This window comes from Amphiprion ocellaris, chromosome 1, assembly GCF_022539595.1.
Source record: "Amphiprion ocellaris isolate individual 3 ecotype Okinawa chromosome 1, ASM2253959v1, whole genome shotgun sequence".
Lineage (NCBI taxonomy): Eukaryota > Metazoa > Chordata > Actinopteri > Pomacentridae > Amphiprion > Amphiprion ocellaris.
In genome coordinates, this window is record NC_072766.1 from 15,773,914 (window position 1) to 15,795,769 (window position 21,856).

The following is a 21,856-nucleotide window of genomic DNA, read 5'->3' on the forward strand; positions in this document are numbered from 1 at the left end:
CCTGCAGTTCCATTCTTTCATACTCTACTTTCTTTTTCTTCCTGTTGTATTTTCTAGCTATTTTTCTTTTTTTTTTTTTTTTTGCACTTTGCGTCAATGTTCTGTGGCTGTGTAAACAAACTAAACTAGTACGTCAGATGTTTCACTGAAGTAAAACTTTTGTGACAAGGCCCAAACTGGATTCACGGCAAATTTAACTTTTACTGTGGATGTTTGAATAAATGCGACTGGAATTCAGGTTAGCAGCAACATTAGAAATGAGAGCAAACACTGTGTGCGTATGGGCATGTATGTACACTGTAGACTAGTGATCAAAATGCAGAATTCGTAGAGACAACTTAAGGAAGGCTCAGCTTGAAATCTGGCCACCGGCAGATTGTGTCCTCCATCTTTCCTGCTCTCTCTCTCTTCCTCATATGGCTTCTCTCTGCTCTGCTCTGCTCGGCTATGTTTCTCTCTCTGTTTTCTGTCTACCTGTAACTTTTCTTTTTATTGCTTCATCTTTCCTTCTGTATCCCCTCACCCCCTGCTGTGTCTCAGCAGTAACAGGTGTTTGGTGAGGCAGGAGGCCCACGGATCTAAATGTTCTCATCAGTCCTACAGTCCAGCCTAACAGCTGAACTCAGCATCAGTCCACAGTCTGTTCCAGCGACAGCAGCTCCTCCCGGTTACTTTCATTCTTGACAATAATGCACACTCATTTTTCCACTGAAAAAATACTCCTGGCTCCGATGGAATCTGGGGAACCAGCTAGAGGACTGCAAGCCCTATAAACAACATGAAAGGGTCATTATGGTCCCAGCTGACTTTGTGTAGGTTTTGATTTATTGAACTGTAAGACCTCGACTGAGCTGCAATTACAAGATAAGAATGCCAGTCACAGTGAAGCGGGAAAAAAAAAAAAGTTTAAATCAAGCAAAAACTAGCACCTACTCTTACAACTTTAAACAAAGTTTCTTTTCATTCAACTTGAGTACTGAAAAATGTGGGTGATTATGAACTTTTATTTAACAAGTTTGATTATGAGTTAATGTATTTTGAAAAATTGTTAGAAATGTTCATTTTCCTGCATGCCAGCTTCAGTTACAATATTTTTTTTTCTTTTTTTGTTGTTGTTAAACATATTTGGACTGCTTAGAATGTCAACTTGAGGACATTACATTGGGCCTTGAGATAATTCAGATAAATTCAGGAGCAACACACATTTGCTACATCCTTATACCAACACTACAGGCTTGCATAAATTGTCATAAACAGCTTAGCACAGAGAGGAAAAAAGGAAGCTGCATATATAACCATGTTTGGCATATTCTGGAAAAAATGTAATGTCTGGATCATACTGAGTATTCATGCAAACACTAGAGAGGTAGATTATGCCACAGGAGTAAATGCGTTACAATTCATTGTAACTGCTTTGGCTCCATGCTGATTGCAGCTGCCATTCTCCAAAAATGAGTTGGATGCAGACTTTTTCAAGTCATCTTTAAAACCTGCAGGAGAGGAAGTGCTTGGTAATCACAACAGAAGTCTTCAGTGGAATGTTTCTTTAAGCCTGCATGGACAAATATAACTCCAACCTTGTTAGCTACATTGGGCTTCAGTGTTCACTTGCACAGTTGAACAAATGAATAAACAAAAGGACGAGGAAAAAAAAAGATCAAAATGCTTATATGGCAGAAATCATGCATATTCTTTGAGTTTTCAAGCCTGTTCAACTCTTATCACAATGAGAAAACTGTACTCAACTTTCTGATGTGCTGGTGACAAGTCGAAGCAGCTTAGAGAATTATCAAGAATACAATAAGACACAGACAGACGGACAGAACTACCAACCGCAGAGGGACTTAGTTCGACTAGCTTTAGTATCCTCCCTCTGTGTGTGTGTATGTGGTGTGTATTAGTGTGTTTGAAACCCTCTGTGGTCCTGTGTGTCTCTCTCTCCTTACCCCAGCAGTCCTACCTTCATCCCTCCCCCACTCTCTTTCTCTCTTCACTTCGCCCCTTCCTCCCCTAGCGGTACTCCTGGATTAGTTCCATTGCCTGGTTATCTAGTGTTGGCCTACTTTTCTCAGAAAAGTGTGTTTTTTTTACTCTGCAGTTACTGGGGCTAGTCTTAGTTTGTGTAGGTGTATGTGTGCATGTTCAAAAGATGATGCCTGTAAACGTAAGCGAGAGATGTAATCCAATGAGTGTTTCTCATTACTTTCAATTGAAGTCAGTATCTAAACTACTTTGGCTTGTTACTTGGAGGTATCTTTATTTTTTGATATTGCAACATTGTAAAACTGATATCACAATCTCTAAATCTGTATCTAGATTAGGTCTGGTATGCATTCAAAACAAGAAAAAAATCCTGGCTATGGGTTCATTTGACATTTTTGTAAAATGTTACAAAAAACTGACTGAAGTACTGAGAAAATCTTCTTGCATAGTTTTGTTTGTACATTACTGTCTATGAAATTCTATTTTTAGATAAATGGCTTTGGTTGAGGAGCAGAGCACAACTGTGGACCTGCCATCAAAAAAAGTAATGTAATATCTTCTACTACGACCTGGTTCAGTCTTATTTTTATTATTGGATGCTCCACTAAATGTTTTACTTCAGTATTCTGCTCTCAGTGACACTTTGGTCTCTTTTTGTTTTAATGTTATCTAAGCACTTTGAGGCTGCAGCTGCCCCCATCTTTGTGTACGGTTACCAGGGTTACAAATGCTTTTCTTGTCTATTGCAAGGTCCCTCTGCTCTGCAGTGACACTGCAAAGAAACTCTCATAAATTCAGCTGATGTTATCATTGTCAAACCCTGAACTGTTTCCTGTCTCTCTGTTGTGCTCATCTACCAGTAACAACAGCACTATGGCAACTACATGATCTCTCCACAGAACAGCAGCAGCTCATTCAGTTGATAATTCACTTCAACACTTGGTCACTAAATTCCTGTTGAGAGTCTGGATTCAGCTTTAGAATGCTAAATGGTTGGAAAACACTTAGACAGTTATCCAGCAGTATTTCTATATGGAGGATGATTAAGATGGAACGCCGTCATTAATCCTGGAATTTACTCATTCCTTCTGACAGCAACATGAACAATATCCAACTGGAAGTAATGTTAACATTAAATCCACATCACCTGTGCTGCAATAGCAGTATTAGATTAACTTTAACTTGCCTCAGCTGCTTTATTGTCAGTTTTTCTCAATGTGATTTACAGAGGAGTTTATTTCCGAAGTCCATTTCTTTAAAGAGCCATCTAATATTACTTACTGAAATGAAACATTACTGAATGTAAGGAGTTTAGCTTCTTAAATAACAGCAGTTGAAGATGATAGATTGAAATCTACTAAACAAGACTAATTTTGGTTGAGAGAAAAAGTTTGATCAGAATTTCCAGTCTTGAATCTCCTTTCTGATATCCTGAATTCTCTTTTTCTATTTATGAAACTCAGAGAGTAAATACATAAATATTTAAATACACAATTAGCAGCTTGACAGACCTAAAGTATAACCAAGTGAAACTGAGCTAAGAAGAGCTCAGAAGAGAGGAGGAAGTGTATAGAGCCGAGCAGTTGAGATGGAAAGGTAGCTTCAAAAAATGCAAGCAGAAAAATAGAAAGTAGGCAAGGAAAGCAAGGGAATGTGTTTGACAGGAGAATAAACGAGCCACGAAGTTAAAGTTAGTGACCGATGAAGCAAAAATTATTCAGCACTGGTGGTTGTATTGTATGTGGATCTGTGTGTGCATATATGTGTATTTGCACTGTGCAAAAACGATGAATGGAAAAGACAGCTGACCAGCTTTCTCTGTCTCACACACACATGCATTGCAACATGAACATTACCCTTTTGCCTCTTCGTTCTCTCTTTATCTGTGTTTTCTGTCTGTTGTACTCTCTTGATTTTGCTCTGTCTCCATCTCTCAACAACAAAGACACAACACCCTACTGATAACCTTTCTCTGCTCCCTCCTCCTCCCTGTTTGCATGCAAAGATGCAGCACAGTGCTGTGGTTTCCAGTGCTTTTTCTACACAAATGCTCAAACCACTTTTCTGATTTTTAGGCTTTTTATTTCTGTACTATTTCTGTGATCACTCAGTTAGCCACTACAGACAAACGAACACTGCGTCTTGTAAAATGACATACAGTGGGTGCTTTTAATTGACTGATATAAATTTCGCTGAAGAAAAAGCCTACACACATTTTAGCTCTAGCAATATCTCTTCCTGAATGTGGTAGATACCAGATACTTTCTGAGCATAATATTGAGTTTGCATCATAACTACAAAGAGACGTGCTTTATTGTCTTCGACTGATGTTCATAAGGCTTTTTAGGAAATCATTAAAATGATTTAAAAGTCACCAGAGCTGCAGATGAGGACAGATGTGGGCTGTAGCTGCTAACCCTTCAAAAGTAAATTCATTAGTCTGCATTTCAGCTGACTTGTGGCCTCATCTCATGGTCTAAATATCATTTCAGTGATTTATTTTTTTTAGTATGATGAGAAAGGAATACCACAATAAAAACACAATGTTAAAAATCTGATTCCCTTGAATTGTATCTTTCCATTGAAGCATGTGGTCTGTTGGTGAACAATGGTTTGCATGACGGATTCGATCTTCTCATCAGGTAAATCAAATTGGAACCATTGTTCACTTGCTATAAATATGGCTCTCCCTCAAGCTTCCAGCAGTGCATTGCTTACTAAGTAGCACTGTGATAGGAAGAAACACAGCCTCAGAGCTAAGTGAAAGTGTCAGAAATCGAATAGTCGCTCCTAACAAATAGGGACTTTCTCAGCATCAAATCATGGCTAGTCTGAAGTTATCTAACGGAGTCGTGCATAGGACTAAAAGACCTTGTGGAAACCAGATCGGTTATATCCCAAACATGATCAGACACACCAAAAGTGACCACACCATCAGAAGATCAATACATCAAGCTTTGTTCACTGACAGATGGAAAAGCAACGTCATCACAGATACAGAATTTACTTATAAAAGAACACGACACTCCAATTAGCAAAACACTATCAAAAGCAGGCTGTCTATCAGTGGTCTCCGAGGAGGAGTAGTGGCCTCTAATCCATTTCTCAAGGGGAAAAACAAGACTAAGACATACCAGCCCTTCATGGCAGATGACTGGTCCTATTTACTAATCGATCCATGTTCGAGATTTGAGGCAGTAACTAAAGGGTATAGGTAAGGAGACAAACAGGAAATAGTATGATACTGCAGTGTATTTAGCCAGAAGTGCAACGTGGTGGTGCCAGTGTTGAAGTCTGGGGTTGTTTTGCTACTCTGGAGCTGGACACTTGCACCAAATCAACTGTACTCTGACCAAAGAGAAGTACCACTTCAGAGACATAGTCCTTTGTCCTCTGGTTTGCCTCTTTATAGAGAAAGATTCTTGCTTCAGCAGGACAATAAGCCTAAACACACTTTAAAGTTTTGCAACAACTTCGTGGAGACCAAAGAAGATCAAGAAATGCTAACTGTTGTGGGCTTTCCTCCACATTCACCTGACCTTAACTTCATTTAACATTTATGGTGGCACTAAAAGAATGAGGAAAATCAAGCCCTTCTCACATGACACTAAGGTCTTTGGATCATGCTGGGACAACATGGGTCATCAGGTTTTGCACAAACAAGTGGAGTTTGCTATTCTGAAAATTATGTACATTTTTCAGATTCAACTTTTCAACATCAACCACTGAAACAGTCTAAATCCACAGGAGAAATTGAGAAAATTCTCCAAGATGCTTGGAAAAGGCTACCTGCCAACTATCTTAAAACATGTATTCAAGTGTATACCAACTGGTGCCATTTAAAGGCAAAGGTTTGGTCCAGTAATTATCTTATTTATTTTGTATTTTTGTTTTTGAGTGCACTTTGCACTCCATTGAAAGAGTTCTTTTGCACTGGATGGCACAGCTATTAATCCTATAAATCAAGAATCTTACAATATTAAGTGTAGCAATACAATAGTATAAAAGAGGAAAGAGGAGGGATTCTGGATATGCTGGAAGGGGCAAAAATCAATTCCAAAAACAAATACAACAAATACAAAACACCAAAAACTCTGGTCCTTCAGATGTTTTGAGTATCACTTCAGTTCAGGTAGGATTTAGACGAAGGCAGGAGAAATAGGTTCAGTTGGTTTTTCTTCATACAACGATAATATGCCCATATTGATCCAGCTACTAGTTGCATTTCTCCTGGCTGTGAAGTGGTCCCTCTCCTTGGTCTTTTCCAAAGAAAGTGTTGTTAGGCTTTTCAGGTACTCTTTCCTAAAGTTTTGCATGACAGGTAAAAATCTAAACATCTGAGCTGAAAAAAGTATAAAGAAAAAAATGTACATACAATTCATTATATAGCTGCTTTATATAGCGATGCATACAGGACAGCTGTCAACACATCTCTAAATCTAATCCAGTACAACAATTTTGCATCTAAAAATTGTGTTCTATTTGAGTGCATTGCAATGTGAAATACTCTGTCTACCTTCACTAATTTAAATAAATACAGTGCTTACTGGTAAAGTCTATTAACAGTGCACGGTTGACCCATTTCTCTGGCCACAACAATTGTGATGGAAATTAGCTCATTGGGGGGAAGTGACACATTTTTATTTCTAAATTCTACAAATATTGCAAACATGTATCTCACAGATTTTTTTTCTCCAAGCAGTAACTTGCAAAGCTGCATTTTTAATGGCATATATTTTAACATCATTGTGCCAGTGCAGATTCCTAATTTAAACGACATGAGCAACCTCTTGACTCTTTTAGCTGTAAGTGCCTTTGCGACTTTTGCTCCAAATGTGCCTCAGAATTTAGCTGTCATGGCAATGTTTATTTGGAAAGCCATGCAATATTTGTAAATGGCATTAGGATGCCAAGGTCTGGATAATGAATACAGAAATATTAGAAAAGAATGTTTAAATTGGCAGTGTAAGCAGGAGGAATGAATTCAACAAGTAAAAGCAGTTTCAGGGTTCATATGTGCACGTGGCTATTGTCAGAAGACAGAAATGGAATATTCTGAGCCCATCCTTTGATGTATTTTTGGTCCCAGTAGAGTTCCCTCCAAAAATATTTTCTTAACAGAAATAGCTACAATTCGTGCAAGGCAATTAAGGCATAAAGAGTGTTTCCATTTAATGAAGTTAGTCCACAAGTTGACTTGTTTCAATAGTCAATGATCTATAGTTAAGGCAGAAGAAATACACAGAAATGGCTTTTAGATAGACAGTAAATATACTGATAAAGGTCGAAGGAGGTAAAACATTTTTGTACCCTGTTGTACATTAAAATGATTGCCAGAAGTTTGTGATCTTCTGAGGAGCTACTTAATTTGCTCAAGCGAGGGTCACAAAGAGAATAAAAAAGAATCTCCCTACAGGGATCAAAAAGGTACCACTTGACTTATGATATTGCAGGTCCAAATGTAGCCTGAAAAACCACTTCTGCAGGCGTCTCATGTGCAGAAGCCACAGTGGAAATACAGTGAGCTACTGGCACAAGTCCCACAGGGAACATGACAATAGGAATGCCAATGGTTTGTACCCTCTGACGTGACTCTATAATGACTCTCTGGTTCTGAAAAACAAACTCAAAGGTTGACAAAATCCAGCAGCAATTCACAATATAATATCTGTTTTGTTATCTTGGACAGCTGGAATATTGATCCAAGTGACTGTCTGCTTCAAGTGCACAACAAAGCTTGCAGTTGAGATCATCCATCCATCCATCCATTATCTATACACCGCTTAATCCTCATTAGGGTCGCGGGGGGGCTGGAGCCTATCCCAGCTGACTCGGGTGAAGGCAGGGGACACCCTAGACAGGTCGCCAGTCTGTCGCAGGGCTACATATACAGACAAACAATCACTCTCACATTCACACCTACGGGCAATTTAGAATGATCAATTAACCTCAGCATATTTTTGGACTGTGGGAGGAAGCCGGAGTACCCGGAGAAAACCCACGCATGCACAGGGAGAACATGCAAACTCCATGCAGAAAGATCCCGGGAAAGCCGGGACGCAAACCAGGGATCTTCTCGCTGCAAGGCAGAAGTGCTAACCACTACAACACTGTGCAGGCCAGTTGAGATCATATTACAGCCATTTGTTTGTCTGTAAGGAAGACCTCACAAAAACTAACATACCAAATTTCATGACACTTGAAAGGTGGAGCACGGCCAATTACCTCTTGGTGTAGATCCAGATTATTTCCTTTAAAATCGCAAGATACCATTGGCCTTGGCGGAGGACTGTGCTTTTCAAGTGCCCTTCTACCTACTTTATAAAGTAACAAAGGCAGTAAAACTGTATTTCACACCACGATGGTTAAACTTTGCAATCAATCCATGCTTCACACATACAAGAAACCATGGGTGGGATTCTGAACAGATCCTAGATGAAATGCACTCCGATACACCACTACTGAGTATCAAGAGGGTGTGCAAAATTATGAATGTGTTTGGGCATTTGTCTCCTTTCATTCTTGGCTTTACACAGCCCATAACTTTCTTAGCCAAAATCCAGAAGTGTGTTGTCGCGCCAAGTCTAACAACATATGCTCAGCCTTGATCTTTGTGACACCAAACAATCCAGTTTTGGGGTTAGCACAGTACAGAAACAGCTTTAGTCAAGGGGACAAATGACCTCCTCACTGCAGCCATTTCAGGTCAAGTAAACAGTTCTCACTGTATTTGACCTCAAAAATTTGACTCCATATGACACAGACTTGACCTCACTTACATGATGGAGTTCCTTAGCGTCACCCTTTCCAAGGTTCCAATCTGTCAGTTAAGGAGTACACCAAGGATCAGCAACAGCATCTTCAACCAAAACCTTCCATCCCCCTCTCTGTACTGTCACTCAACAACTTTCATGATATAAAAAATTTGATTGTATCCAACATGTTCATTCCATTAACTGTGTATAAAGGTGATTAAACCCTCTGTGATGTCACCCATATGTTTTCTGAACAGTGGTTTTGAAGGTCATTATGTGCCTCCAGCTGTCACCATCTTGGCAGGGTTTGACTCCTCTTTACTCTTGGCTAATCCCAAAATGAGCAGAAGCACAGTATGAGGGGACCTGAGGCAAATCAACACAAGCTTCTTCTCTGGGCGGGGGACTGTCCTATAACATGACATACCTGATCCACAGGTGGAAGAGTGGCTTGTCCACTGATCGGATCAGTGGCAGTTCAATATCACACCCCTCCACGAGCTGAAGTGTGAATTGGTGAATAAAAGGAACTAAGCGACGGTTTAAAGGGGATAGAAAATGTGAAACATCTGCCATTCACTCAAAACAGCCACACCATTAATTATGCATTATTGTAAGCCTTAATATACTTTAAACATGTGAGTTGTGGAAAATTGCACTCCTGTTTAGAAACCAAAATGCCTATACAGACCAAAACATGTTTTTGAACTAAACTGCAAACATGTTTATTTCTGCTGTAAACTTGGGCTTTTTAACAGGGACTCACTTTTAGAGATACTATCATGTGGCTGTTTCAGGATCTGTACTTAACCAACAAAACCACACCCATGATTGTGGCATCTATGACTGTTCTACCAACAGTTGGAAAAATATATTGCTATCCATTGATGGCTGCTTCATCTGCTCCTCTTCAGAAGTCTCCTATCTGTGTGTTATCTTTGATTCAATCCTTTGATTTGAACCACAAAATTCTTATTTCTTCCACATGAGGTTCATCTCCAGACAAAGATTGTCTCAATACATTTGTCACATTTAATCTGGATTACTGTAATAGAATCCTAATTGAACTGCCCAATAAAGTCCTAGAGAGATTTAAATATGTCCATAACTCAGTTCTCACATGTGCAAAACCCTGGCAGCACATTGCCAATCGACAGCATGTCCACTGGCTCCCATCAAGTTTTGTGTGACATTTTAAATTGCCCTCCTCACCTACAAATCTCATTACAATTTGGCTCCTAAATACTTCTGTGGTCTCTGCACACCTACAACCACTTTCACACTTTCTCCTCAGTGGACTCCTTGCCACTCCCCGCACCACGGTGCTTTCAGTTTGGAACAGGGCCTTTAGACTATTGCTCCTCTAAAATATTCCTTCTGCCTCAATCTGCAATGTCGATCCAATTCTTTTCTTAAATGTAAACTTATGACTATGACTAAGCATAGTTTTTAGCTTGTTTTGTTGGGTATGTGTAAGGCATTTAAAATGTAATTCATCATAAGTACCGGTGATAACTGGCCAAATTAAACAAAAAGTGTACAAAAGATGCCAGAAAGGGTTCAAATAAAAACTCTGCAGTGGTTGGTGAAACATTATCATCTGGGCTAAAATGACTAGTTAAGAGTTAACAGATGCTCATCATTAAGGATAAAATGCAAAATAAGTGGTTAAGGCTTGGGAATGAGTTTAAAAATCTATTAAAGTCTATTTTCCTGTCGCTAATGTATGTCTAAAGACACTGAAACAATGTAAAAGACAATCAAATTCTTTTGCTCTTAAAACGTGTGAGAAAGAAAACTGATCAGAATGGTATTCCAAGACACAAACAACACACTACATTCGGGAAAGACAATATACTTGTTCCTTTACAATAAACTTCATGTAACTTGCGAATCATGAAGCACTGAAAAGCAGCAATAGCAGCAGTGGCTATGGACAGGGGTGGGATCAGCGCCTTGCTTACCCTGTCAAAAGTTAAGACTTCATTTTTTGGTCAGGTAAGGGAAAAATAGTCAAAGAAAGACAAGAATGATTTCTAACTTCTGACTGGGTGGGCAGACTACAGCCTCCATCCAATGTCACCTACTACATAGTGTCTCTTGAAGCATGCAAAGTAATAGCACACTCGCTGTATCACTGCTGGTGAAAAAAATCAAACTCAAACACATCACCTGCTCTAACTCGTGTAAGGACTGAAGCAAATTAGAGTTCTAAATGTTTGTTAAACTTTACATTTTTTTCTGTATTATTCTTACTTATGTCAGGCATCATAAAAAACAGTCATCTCAGTAAGTGGAGATCCCTGCATCTGGCCTCAAACTAACAACCATTGGGTTATTAACTCCCTTCTCTGAACTCCCACTCGAGATGTCCGTCTGTTTTTTCTACCAGCTCAGCGTAATATCTAGCAGCCTAAAACTGAAAAACAAAAGAACTTTAAAATGATCCAACACTACAAGTCAGTCACCCTGCAGGTTTGATTGATGGCTATGAAAAGTTTTACTTTCCTTACTTTACTGCCCGACAGTCACCATGGTCAGCTAGAATTCAGCCAGCTCAAATCGATCCCAATGGGAACAGGTTTTACAGTGAAAAAAGCACAAAAAAGTTCACAGAAACTTTTAAACCTACTCCAGCATTTTCCCCATCACCGATGTCCATCTATACTGTACATGAAGCAAGATCTAAACAAGCAAACAGATATATCTCAACAGACTTCTTTGAAATTGGTAAATCTCTGACTATAAGAAAAGTGACCTCGAAGGAAACTATTTAAAAGCCATTCGTGACCTTCTTAAATCATGAAGCACACAGGAATAGAGCAGGGAGTGATGACTGTGTGAGAGAAGGTTTTCAGTTTTAGAAATAAATATTTTCACACTGTTGACATCAGTCATCAGAGTGAGTGGGATGGAGTAGAGTTAGTGCTGCTGACGCACAGCTGGGGCTGCTAAGAAAAGGCCACAGATGCCAGGTCAGCAAATCTTCTATATATGAGATTGCAGCATTCCCCACACACAAGGTCCGAGGGCAGTTGGAGGGGTGGCTGCAACACAAAGATATATCCTGTGTCTTCTGCGCTCCTCTCTGTGAACAAAGAGAGGGCTGCCAGCTCCTCTTGGCTTCATCCCACTATCCACGTGGGCAGCCTGATGGGTTCGTATCAGCAAGTCTTGCACCATTCAGCCAGAAGCTGAGAGGAGGAGAAGGTTCTAGGCCAACCAGCTGAAGACTGCCCTTGTCAACCTCAGGCAGAGAACAGGCAGCAGTAGGATAATTGAAATCAGCTCTTGTATGGACAGGGTGAAATGATTTATGTAAAAACACAAGTTAGACTCTCATGACCGAAAAAAAAAACCAAGGATGGTGTGCGTGATTCAATAGCTACTAACACTCAGCTGGAGCTGAAGGAAGGCTTACAAACTGGGCCGAAGCTTTGCCTGACACACACCAGGGAGGCCCCGAGGGCACAAAGGAAGCCTGGTCAGTGGTCTCAATTCAGCACTATGCTGCCTGTCCCCAGCAATGTCTGCACCATTCAGAGAAGTGCTAACATCAACAGAAGGGCTGAGTTGAGAAGAGTGAGCCTGCACCTCCTAGCTTAGTCACTTGATCTAAATGGCACAAAGAATGGGTTCACTGCAATAGCTCACTGCACATAAGGCCAGAAGCTCCAGAGATACTGACTATGCCAGTCTTCTACCAATCTTTAACAGTGAGGGCTTGCAAAGGATGGATCCGTTGTAATATTACTGGCATGTCTGTCCGATAATGTGTGTGCCAAATAACTGCAGGGCTAACTACGGTCAATGACAAAGCCACCAGGCTGGCAAAGGGTTGCAGCTGCCAACTCGTCAGCTCACTTGCCAAAGCAGTTAACTCCAGCACCCTTTTTTAAATTAATTAATGAATTGGTGGTTCTGTAATAAGCAGCAGCACACACTGAATTCAGTCTTCTGCAGAGGCTAGAAGACGCCCAAATGCATCAAGTTGACAGATCTTAAATTACTGTGTATGCACAAGTATGTACCAGGCGAACACAAGAAGGCGATAATTCAAACCAAATAATCCTGGTTAGAAGCCAATTCCATTTAACAATACTTTGTAGAAAATTCTATATGTAATCTTCAAGTGATCACAGCAGAGACAGCAAGTTGAAAAATAAAAGGAGCATATACAAAGAAAGTTAAAATAAAGAGAGAACTATTTGGGAATGTTAATTTATTTTCACATTTCATATATTTAATCACTTTCGTTAGTATTCCTCACAGCTGTTCAAGCTCATTTCACTGACAAATTAGATTAGATTTTTTTAAAAGACATTTTGGAAATTAACAGAGTGAAGGGTCTAATAAATCAGTGTTCTCAAGTAGTCTCCTGAACAAGCCTATCACATGAGATAATCACAGCACAGATCAGTGAGGCCAAGCGTAACAAAAGCCCAAACAAAGCCCTCTTAGTCATGTTAGCTTCCCGTGGATGTCAAACACAAGCAACAGGTAGAATAATGCAGGGAAGCATTGTGTACGATGAAGCTCTTTCAAAGACCTGCTAAAGCAGAAACACCTTATCTAAAAACACATCACGCAGAACAGATTAGCAGTTCACAGCTTAGTATTGGATTTTAATTTAGTCCAATTTGTTAGTCTGAAACAACTGTTAATGTGTTCAAATTTTGTGCAACTACAGTAATAAATTATATTCTTACAACTTGTAACTATCAACACAGTGCATTGCAATATAGTGCTTTCAGTCTTGAACCCTTACTTCCAAAATGATGTAGGCTATTATCTCACAAAAAAGTCTTGGCTTTTTAAGCATAACCCTAGGGGACAAAAAGATCCTATTGGTGATACTTTGTGCACAAAAAGTAGCTGAATTTACAGTCAGCTTGCACACAAAGCCACCACTCCGTATAGTGTACCCTATTCTCATCCATCCAGAAAGATGAAAAAAAAAGTATGCTACACAAACACTGACACAAAATACAGCTATGTAATGCTTTCAAGGAAAAACCCACTGCTATCCATAACTGCACCACCAGCCTCAAACACTACTTGGTGCATTCCCAGCTCATCCCTCCTACACACAAGCAGAACACTATGAATAAGCTTCCCACAGTTTGCCAGCTCAGTAGATGCTGTTCTCTCTGCCCTTTCTGCAACAATATTACAGTCCTACCACTCACCAAACAGGGACGCTGCCAATTCATCAATGGCTTATACTGTACTGTATATTTCTGCAGAGTTGTGTTGATCAACAGAGAAAATAACAATTTGAATTTTCCACTAGATAGTGCTGTTAATCCTGGTGAGATTTTCTTTATCTGCATAGTGGTGGTGTTGCAATATTTACAAGTCAAAATAAAATTAAAATATTGCAGTGAGGTTATTCATGTCTACAGAGAATGGATATTACAGTCAAGACACTGTTGTTCCATTTGGCTGGTGAGTTGCAGCCTTGCTGGAGTCTTGCTGCTACAATTAAGACAATTAGCCAGTCGACAGAAAATCATCTGGCAACAATTTTGATTTAAGCCATATTTTTTTAAACCAAAAATGCCGAATTTTCTTGTTTAACGTCCCCAAATGCAAATATTTTGTGGCTTTTTAGTCTCCTACAATTGTCCATGTAGTACCTTTGGATTTCAAATTGTTGGTTGAACAAAACAACACACCTAAAAACATCACTGTGGGTTTTTTATTTCTGTTACTGTGGAAAAAGCTAATGATCAATCCAGAAAAAAAATCAACAGATTTGTCTGATCTGAAAATTATTATGAGCTGCGGTTTTGATTTGTTATTACAGACTGTTTGTGATTGGATTCACATTTTTGGAAACAGAATCAGAAAACTTCTGTTACCAATAAATGTTGGCTTATTTTTGCAACATTTACATTACACAAAAGTCTAAAATGATTGTATATTTCATGTACTAAAGTCCAGTGCTCTGTAGAATGAATCTGCACGATAACAAATACCACTATATTTTGAATAGTATCAGCCCACTGAGAATACGCAAACTATGCCTCAATGGGAATCACCAAACCTCTCAATTAATTTAAATACAGGAATTTTTTTAAGATAGCAATTAAGCAGCAACAATAGTTATTTTGAAATAAAAGTACACAGAAAAGTGGTAGTTTCTTACTTTTTCTGTCACCTATCGGTGCACATGTTAAATAAACACGTGTTGCACAATGTTTCAAGTCATACAAACAAAATGCTTCCAAGCATTTAGTTTTCTAAATAAAAAAGGAGGTAGACATTAAACGGTAATGTCCCTGTCCTGCTCGAGGAGTTTATTAACCCATTAATGAAAAGGTTCATGTGTCCAAATGATTACCTTTATCAACATTACTAAGAAAGATTTATTGAAATTTGTCAATCAATGCTGCACTGTCAACCAAACAAATAGATTTTTTTGCCCTACCCACACAGCTTTTATCTTTTGGCCCATACATAGACCTGTATGCACTTTATTTTTCCTCCATTGGTTTTTTTTTGTAGTTGTCCCTTATCAACATCCTAAATAACACTTGAGCAAGATAATTTGGTTTGAAACCTTATATTATATGTAATATAACCAACAGTTTCTTTGTTTTAAGCAGCAGATACATTTTCACCCTTTTGAAAAAATTATTTTTATTTAATTTGCTTTGGGCCTTTGTGATACCTGTATTTCTGACACTGGTCTATAGTACCTACATAAAACTGAACACCCGGCATGCTGATTCATTAGCCCAGATGATTTATCATAATCCCCTGTAGTCTAAATTACAGTGCTGAACTTTGCTTGATAAGCTCCAGGCAATGCAGCAAAGACATTTAACCTAGTTTTTGTCAAAGATAAGACTTCATATTTCTCACTCACAAATTAAAATAACACATCCTCTAATATCATGCAGATTTCAGTTGTAGTTAAGCCTTAATTCTGATGCAAACATGCTAAAATGATTAATTCAGATGGCACTCTGCATGGCTAGAACCAAGAATATTCATTCTTTCATCTCACAGACTTAAAGACACAAACTTCACCATGAGGCAAATGTCCTATCTAAGCTTTAGATTGCATCCACATGATTTAGTTAGTCAACTATGAATATGCAATGATGATCATAAAATCAGAAAACTGTGACGGCACCAAATATTTTTGTAGAGTTTTGGATTTTTTAAAAATCTAATTAAGAAAGTAACAAAAGGAAAGTAGTTAAGATGACTAAGGGACAGAGTTTAAAGCTGAAATATGCTTTAAATAGATTTATTTAAAGGAACTGCTATTATTATGGACTTTGATAGAGCAAACTGACCATAATTAGTTTTTTCCTATTGTGTATTCATTTTTGTTGAATTATTTTTAATTCTACTTTGTGACTGTACTGAGGTTTTCTCTGATGCTGATACTTTTTTTCTATGTTTTTGAATGTGAACCACTTTGTAAACCTGTTTTTGAAAAAGGCTACATAAATAAAGGATATTAATAATTATATTTACTTTAATATCTCCAAAAATAAACACTCTAAAAATATTATATTTTAAAGCTGATCATTAGTGGCCTGAAACCTTAGATGATAACATAAAAGAGTTCTTTTTATACACTGTATCTTTGTTTGTTTGCCAATATAAAGTCAAAAACGTAGAGAAGATGCCGAGAATACTGTTGCAAGTATAGAAGTCCATGCATTCAAATGAAGAAATTAAAATATATTGTACTTTTGAAAACTGAACGAAAGGTCTTAGTTCCCCGAAACTGAGAGCTATCAAGATCATATCAGAAGGTCTACATGTATAAAGCATTTTGTATTCCAGCAGATTGTATTACTGATTGAGTTTTTAGGCAGCCAATAAACACCCTTCTCAACAACTGCAATGTCAAAGTGTGTGCTTTGCTAAATCTCCGTCTATTTTCTACAGCTACGTTTGTCATCGTGACAAATAGTGAACCTTGCCAAAAAAAATGGATGTTCTTTTGTAAAGTATTTATCCAATCTGCCAGAAAATCCACTCAAATTAAAACTGACATTCACCATTCTTTGTCATAGAAAAGTATTTGAAGCCCAGATGTCAAAAGAAATATGCTACTGTCCAAATGCCAACTTTTGTTTAGATAAGGAAGATGAGTTGGACAAGAGGGGAAGCTACACTCAAATTGAGACAGTCAGAGAGGTTAGAGGGGAAAGAGGGAAGAGAGAGAGATAGAAAGACCCACAGAGGAGCAGGAAACAAGATCAGACAGCAAATGAAAGAATCGGTTCTAACCTCATTTTTAAGTTGCCAGGCGATGGCTGTCCATCGTAAACCGATACAATATCAAAGTCTTCCTCCAGCGCCAGTGTGACGAAGGTTAGCTGGATCCGATTCCTCTCCCCCGTTATTATCAGCCACGTACAGTTGGCATAGTTGGGATAGCCATGGGGGAATCCAGGCGACTCTATGGTGCCATTCAGGCCTTGGACTACACCACCACAAGACTCAGCTGGAAGGGGGAAAAAATAGACAAACCATGAGTATTAAGACCACAAACCTGCATCCTACCTTGAGTTGTATAAGTTACACACAAGTTTATGTGTTTCATCTCTGCCTTACATACTTCAGATTTAGCCTGTGGCTTTGTAACCTTTGTCGAATTCTACGCAGGAATCAAAACAAGAAGAAAAATGATAATAATACATGTTTTTTAAATTAATTCTGTGCTCGAAAACCTTCAATAATGATGTAATGCACTGTGTATCTGCAGGAAAATTCCAAGCAGAGCTATGTGCAAGTCAAATGTTACTACAGTAACATGCCCATGTCCTCACACGTAACTCCAACATAATGCAACCCATGTGTCACAGCCTCCCTTGATGCCATAACATATGTCATATCAAGCTTTCGTGCAAAGTAGCTCAACGCGAGCACATATTTAGATTTCATGGCCCTTTCCCTTCAGTTCTGACAATGTTAGTGCTGTGATCTACTGATCTTGGACCAGAAGTAACCTCCCATGACACATACGCTCATACACACTCAGGCATCCACATGACACTGTAAGGTGTTATTTTACCAGTACAGCATGTTCCGTGTGATCTTACTGCTTACTCATTCAAGTCCCATGACATTAAAGACTAAAACATGGAACCATATCAACATGAAACCTTGTGCAGCCACAACAATGTCCTCCCATTACAGTGTAGAACACAGACTTCATATCATTCACTATAACTACATTAATACAAATACACTCATAGATACTTAACTAAAAACACCAATTAGGTCAGCTCATATACAGCTATTTTTTTTTTATTGGTAAATCATTCTCTGATGATAATGTTTTTCATATACAAATCTGTAGCAAAATACTTTTTTTAACATGCCAGCAAATGGTGTACAAAATGCTGTGCAGATTCAATTCTACTCTCTTCTCTCTCACACAGAATGTCAGCTTTAAGTATTCCCTCTGAATCTGTTTATGTCCACTATTGTGTAGCTACAATATGGTTTAAACTTGTTTTGAATGTAGAGAAGCCTCACGCGCACACAATTAAAGGGTCTCTGTGGGATATGATTCAGTGTAGATGTTAAGTGCTGGTACTTTTCCACCTCTTACATTTTTATCTGTGAGGATATGAGCAGTATATTCCAACAAAGTGTCAGACACCACTTAATACTTGCACATGCACATGTGAACGATATAGACAGAGACATAGTTGTGCAGACACACACACAAAAGAACTGAATTTATATAGCCGGTTAAGTTTTGAAGAATTCATGAACAGCTTTTAACTGTCAACTTCAGTCGGACAGAAAAAAGACAGTAATAAATAATAAAGCTACTCTTAACGCTGGAAAAAGCGAAGCCACAAATGTAGAGAAAGCTATACATAAAACTAGGGCTATGGCCAAAACAGTACTCATAATTATTTTTGATCAGTATTGACATCAAACTTATTTATTGCACTATTTAATTGATTTTAACTGCACTTTTACATTAATTACTGTACTAGTTTCACTTCTGTGTTGCACTACATTCTTGTTAATGTACAAGTCTTCACATAAAAAAAGACTTAATAGAAGGCTCTTAACCTGAATTCAGTGAACACATTTTTTTTTAATTGCACACGAAATGCCTCACAATTTATTATTTCATAAATGCCTCACATGTATTGGTAGACACTAGGCAGCTGTGTACAGAGAATACTCTAGTTTCCCAATTCAGTTACTTCAGCTCTGTGGAAGACCAAAAACTACTTTCAATAGAGTGAACTGAGGTAATCCAGGGCTCCAGACTGCAACTAAATGGTTGCATTTTGCGACTAAAGTTTGAGCGCGAGTAAATTTTTCATCTTGCGCACGTGCAACCAGTAAATTTGCCGATTTTTTAAAAATTACCGAATATTTTTTGTTGCTGACAATCTTCTGCTCCACACTTCAGCCCAGTAGTTGACAGTAATGAAATGAGCTGGTTTACCAACCAACATTAACTCCAAAAGAAGAAGGCGGGCCAACGTGTGTGAGAGCGGGGGGAGAATGGCGGCGAAGCTCCTCGTGTTTCACAAAGCCTTCAGCCGTCAGCCTTATTTTGAACACAAATTCATCTTTCTGTCCTTCAGGAAACACCGTCAGAGCTCGTCTCCATTCCAGCTAGGTGCTTCTAAGTTTAGACACATGCTTTGCCAGACAGCAACGGCGTGGAACCGTTTTCTTTCATCTTTACGTGAATTTTCAGGTCTTCATCATGTCAAGAAACCGCTTCTTAGATAAACACTTCCTGTGCAGCTGGAATGGTGACAAAATAAAAGCCTGTACCATTAAAAATAAAAGCATGGAGGGGACGGTTATTTTAACACTAGCAAAACAAAGGCCTTGCCAAAAGTGATGAACTGATCAACAGACCTTTATAAGAGTAATTTACATGCAATTCGGTATTCATACATAACATGCACATGCATAACACATGCCTGTGCTCAGCACAAGGTTGTTTTTTATTAAAGATTGCAGCCGTCAGAAATTATACGTCAACTGAGCAGCCTTGGCAGAGTACTGCGCTCTCTGAGTGCTTTTCTTGTTCTATTGTGTCAACTGCTGCACAATAAAATGTGAATTGAAAACATTATAGTTTCTTGATTTATTGTTCAAGTATTTATCAGTAATACGGTGAAAATGAGAGGAAATGTGAATATTTACTTTGTAAGTCGATTTTGGTGTGCGGCCTGAAATTTTCTGCTTGCGCTCCTAAAATTTTAAGTTAGGGGTCACTGTGCTCCTAGGAAAAAAAGTCAGTCTGGAGCCCTGTAATCTAATGTCAGCTTTATCTCAAGGTGTTTTCTATGACTGGGGCATTCTATGTAGAGAGATTTCTGTGCCTTGTAAATGAAAATATTGCATTCAGTCATGTTAAATGAACTGTGAGAAGCCAAAATCATGGTTAATATTTGATTAACTGTCCGGTCCAACATGTAACTGACCCTATAAACAGACTGGAGTCAGCTAGAACCAAACAAACAGAACAAAATTTAAAACCATTAAAATAAGCTAACTGAAACAAACCAAAGCTGACCAGCTTTAAAGAAATCTATAAGAGCTTACCAGGTATTTTTTACTTGAAAAAATGATTCTAACATGTGTAACAAAAGTGTCTTATGGAAAAATAAAGCAACTGTCAATTTTACAGTTTATTCAGTTGCATCAAAGGCACAACAGTGCAGTACCACGTGTAAAAGCAAAAACACCAAGATAAAGAATTAAAGACAATCTTTAAAGATGTTGCATGATGGCATATTGCCCCTTTAGTCTGAGTCTTCATTGTCCTTCTCTGTGCTCATTTAAAACTCTACACTACACTTGAGTCTTCTGCAGCATCTCTCATATTCTGCTAGTGTTTCCTTGATAACACTGTATATAGTTTACTCCAAGAGAATATAGGAGGCACGTAGCGCAGCGTGTGTGTGTGTGTGTGTGTGTGTGTGTGTGTGTGTGTGTGTGTGTGTGTGTGTGTGTGTGTGTGTGTGTGGCCAACATGAAAGCCAGCAGTAATTGTTTCTCAGATAGTGATGGCTATTGATTTATTAACCTTACATCAATGAGAACAGGCCTACTTTCGCATCCACACACACACATACAGAAACGTGTTGTAGACTCCAGAGAAAACTACCTACTAGGTCACAATTCAGTCTCCGAATGCATACAAAATGTGTCTAAATCTGCTTCTGTGTGTTTTTGTCGTCTTCTACCATAATGAGATGAGAACTTGCTCATGGTGCACATACCAGATGTTCTTGTTTGTCTGAAGTAACAGAAAGCACACAAAAACACGTAAACACCTATACACAAGCCCAAATGGACAAGCTGGCAGTAACAAGAGAAGCACACATGTATCCAAGCTCACACACATACACAAACTTCAAACCATCTGGAGTGTCCAGATTCATTTCAGATTGTTCTCCACTGTCTTTCCAACCCAATTCACCTCTCCCCCTCAGCCCTATTTGTGTCTATCTCTCATTCTTTTTTCAGCTGTCTTGTACTTTCTGTCTGCCATCGTTTCCGTTACCAGATCCCCCTCTGCCCTCTGTGGAGCAGATGGGATAAGTAGAATTCAGCGGATACCTGCATCGAGCCGGATGCCATATTGTAGCATCGTACTTGGGGCATTTCAGCAAAAGGGACTTTGTTTAGCCTTTTATATGTTATAGGTTGTTCTTCCTGTTTTGTTTTGTTTTTTAAATTAATGTTTACATTTTGCTTGCTCAGTGTAGTTTTTTTCTTTTTTTTTCTACAAGAGAAACGGTCCAGTAACTGAAAAACATATGGTCCTTCCTTCCAGCAGCTGTCAATTCTAGCAAGATAACAAAATATTGTCATTTTGTACTGACTTCAAGAAATGGCCATATTAACTTGGCAAGTTAGCATGCTAACAATTGATAACATTAATAACATCCATCCATCCATTATCTATACACCGCTTAATCCTCACTAGGGTCGCGGGGGGGGCTGGAGCCTATCCCAGCTGACTCAGGTGAAGGCAGGGGACACCCTAGACAGGTCGCCAGTCTGTCGCAGGGCTACATACAGAGACAAACAATCACTCTCACATTCACACCTACGGGCAATTTAGAATAATCAATTAACCTCAGCAT

At 38.7% G+C, this 21,856-nt stretch overlaps 1 protein-coding gene across 1 annotated transcript in view; it reads right to left on the reverse strand.

Annotated features, from left to right (window-relative positions):
• Positions 1-21,856, reverse strand: part of LOC111576189 (CUB and sushi domain-containing protein 1-like) — a 427,486-nt gene that overhangs the window by 314,527 nt on the left and 91,103 nt on the right. The window contains exon 2 of the mRNA XM_023281752.3: positions 16,998-17,214. Within this exon, the coding sequence (XP_023137520.2) occupies positions 16,998-17,214 (217 nt within the window). The remainder of the gene's footprint in view (positions 1-16,997; positions 17,215-21,856) is intronic.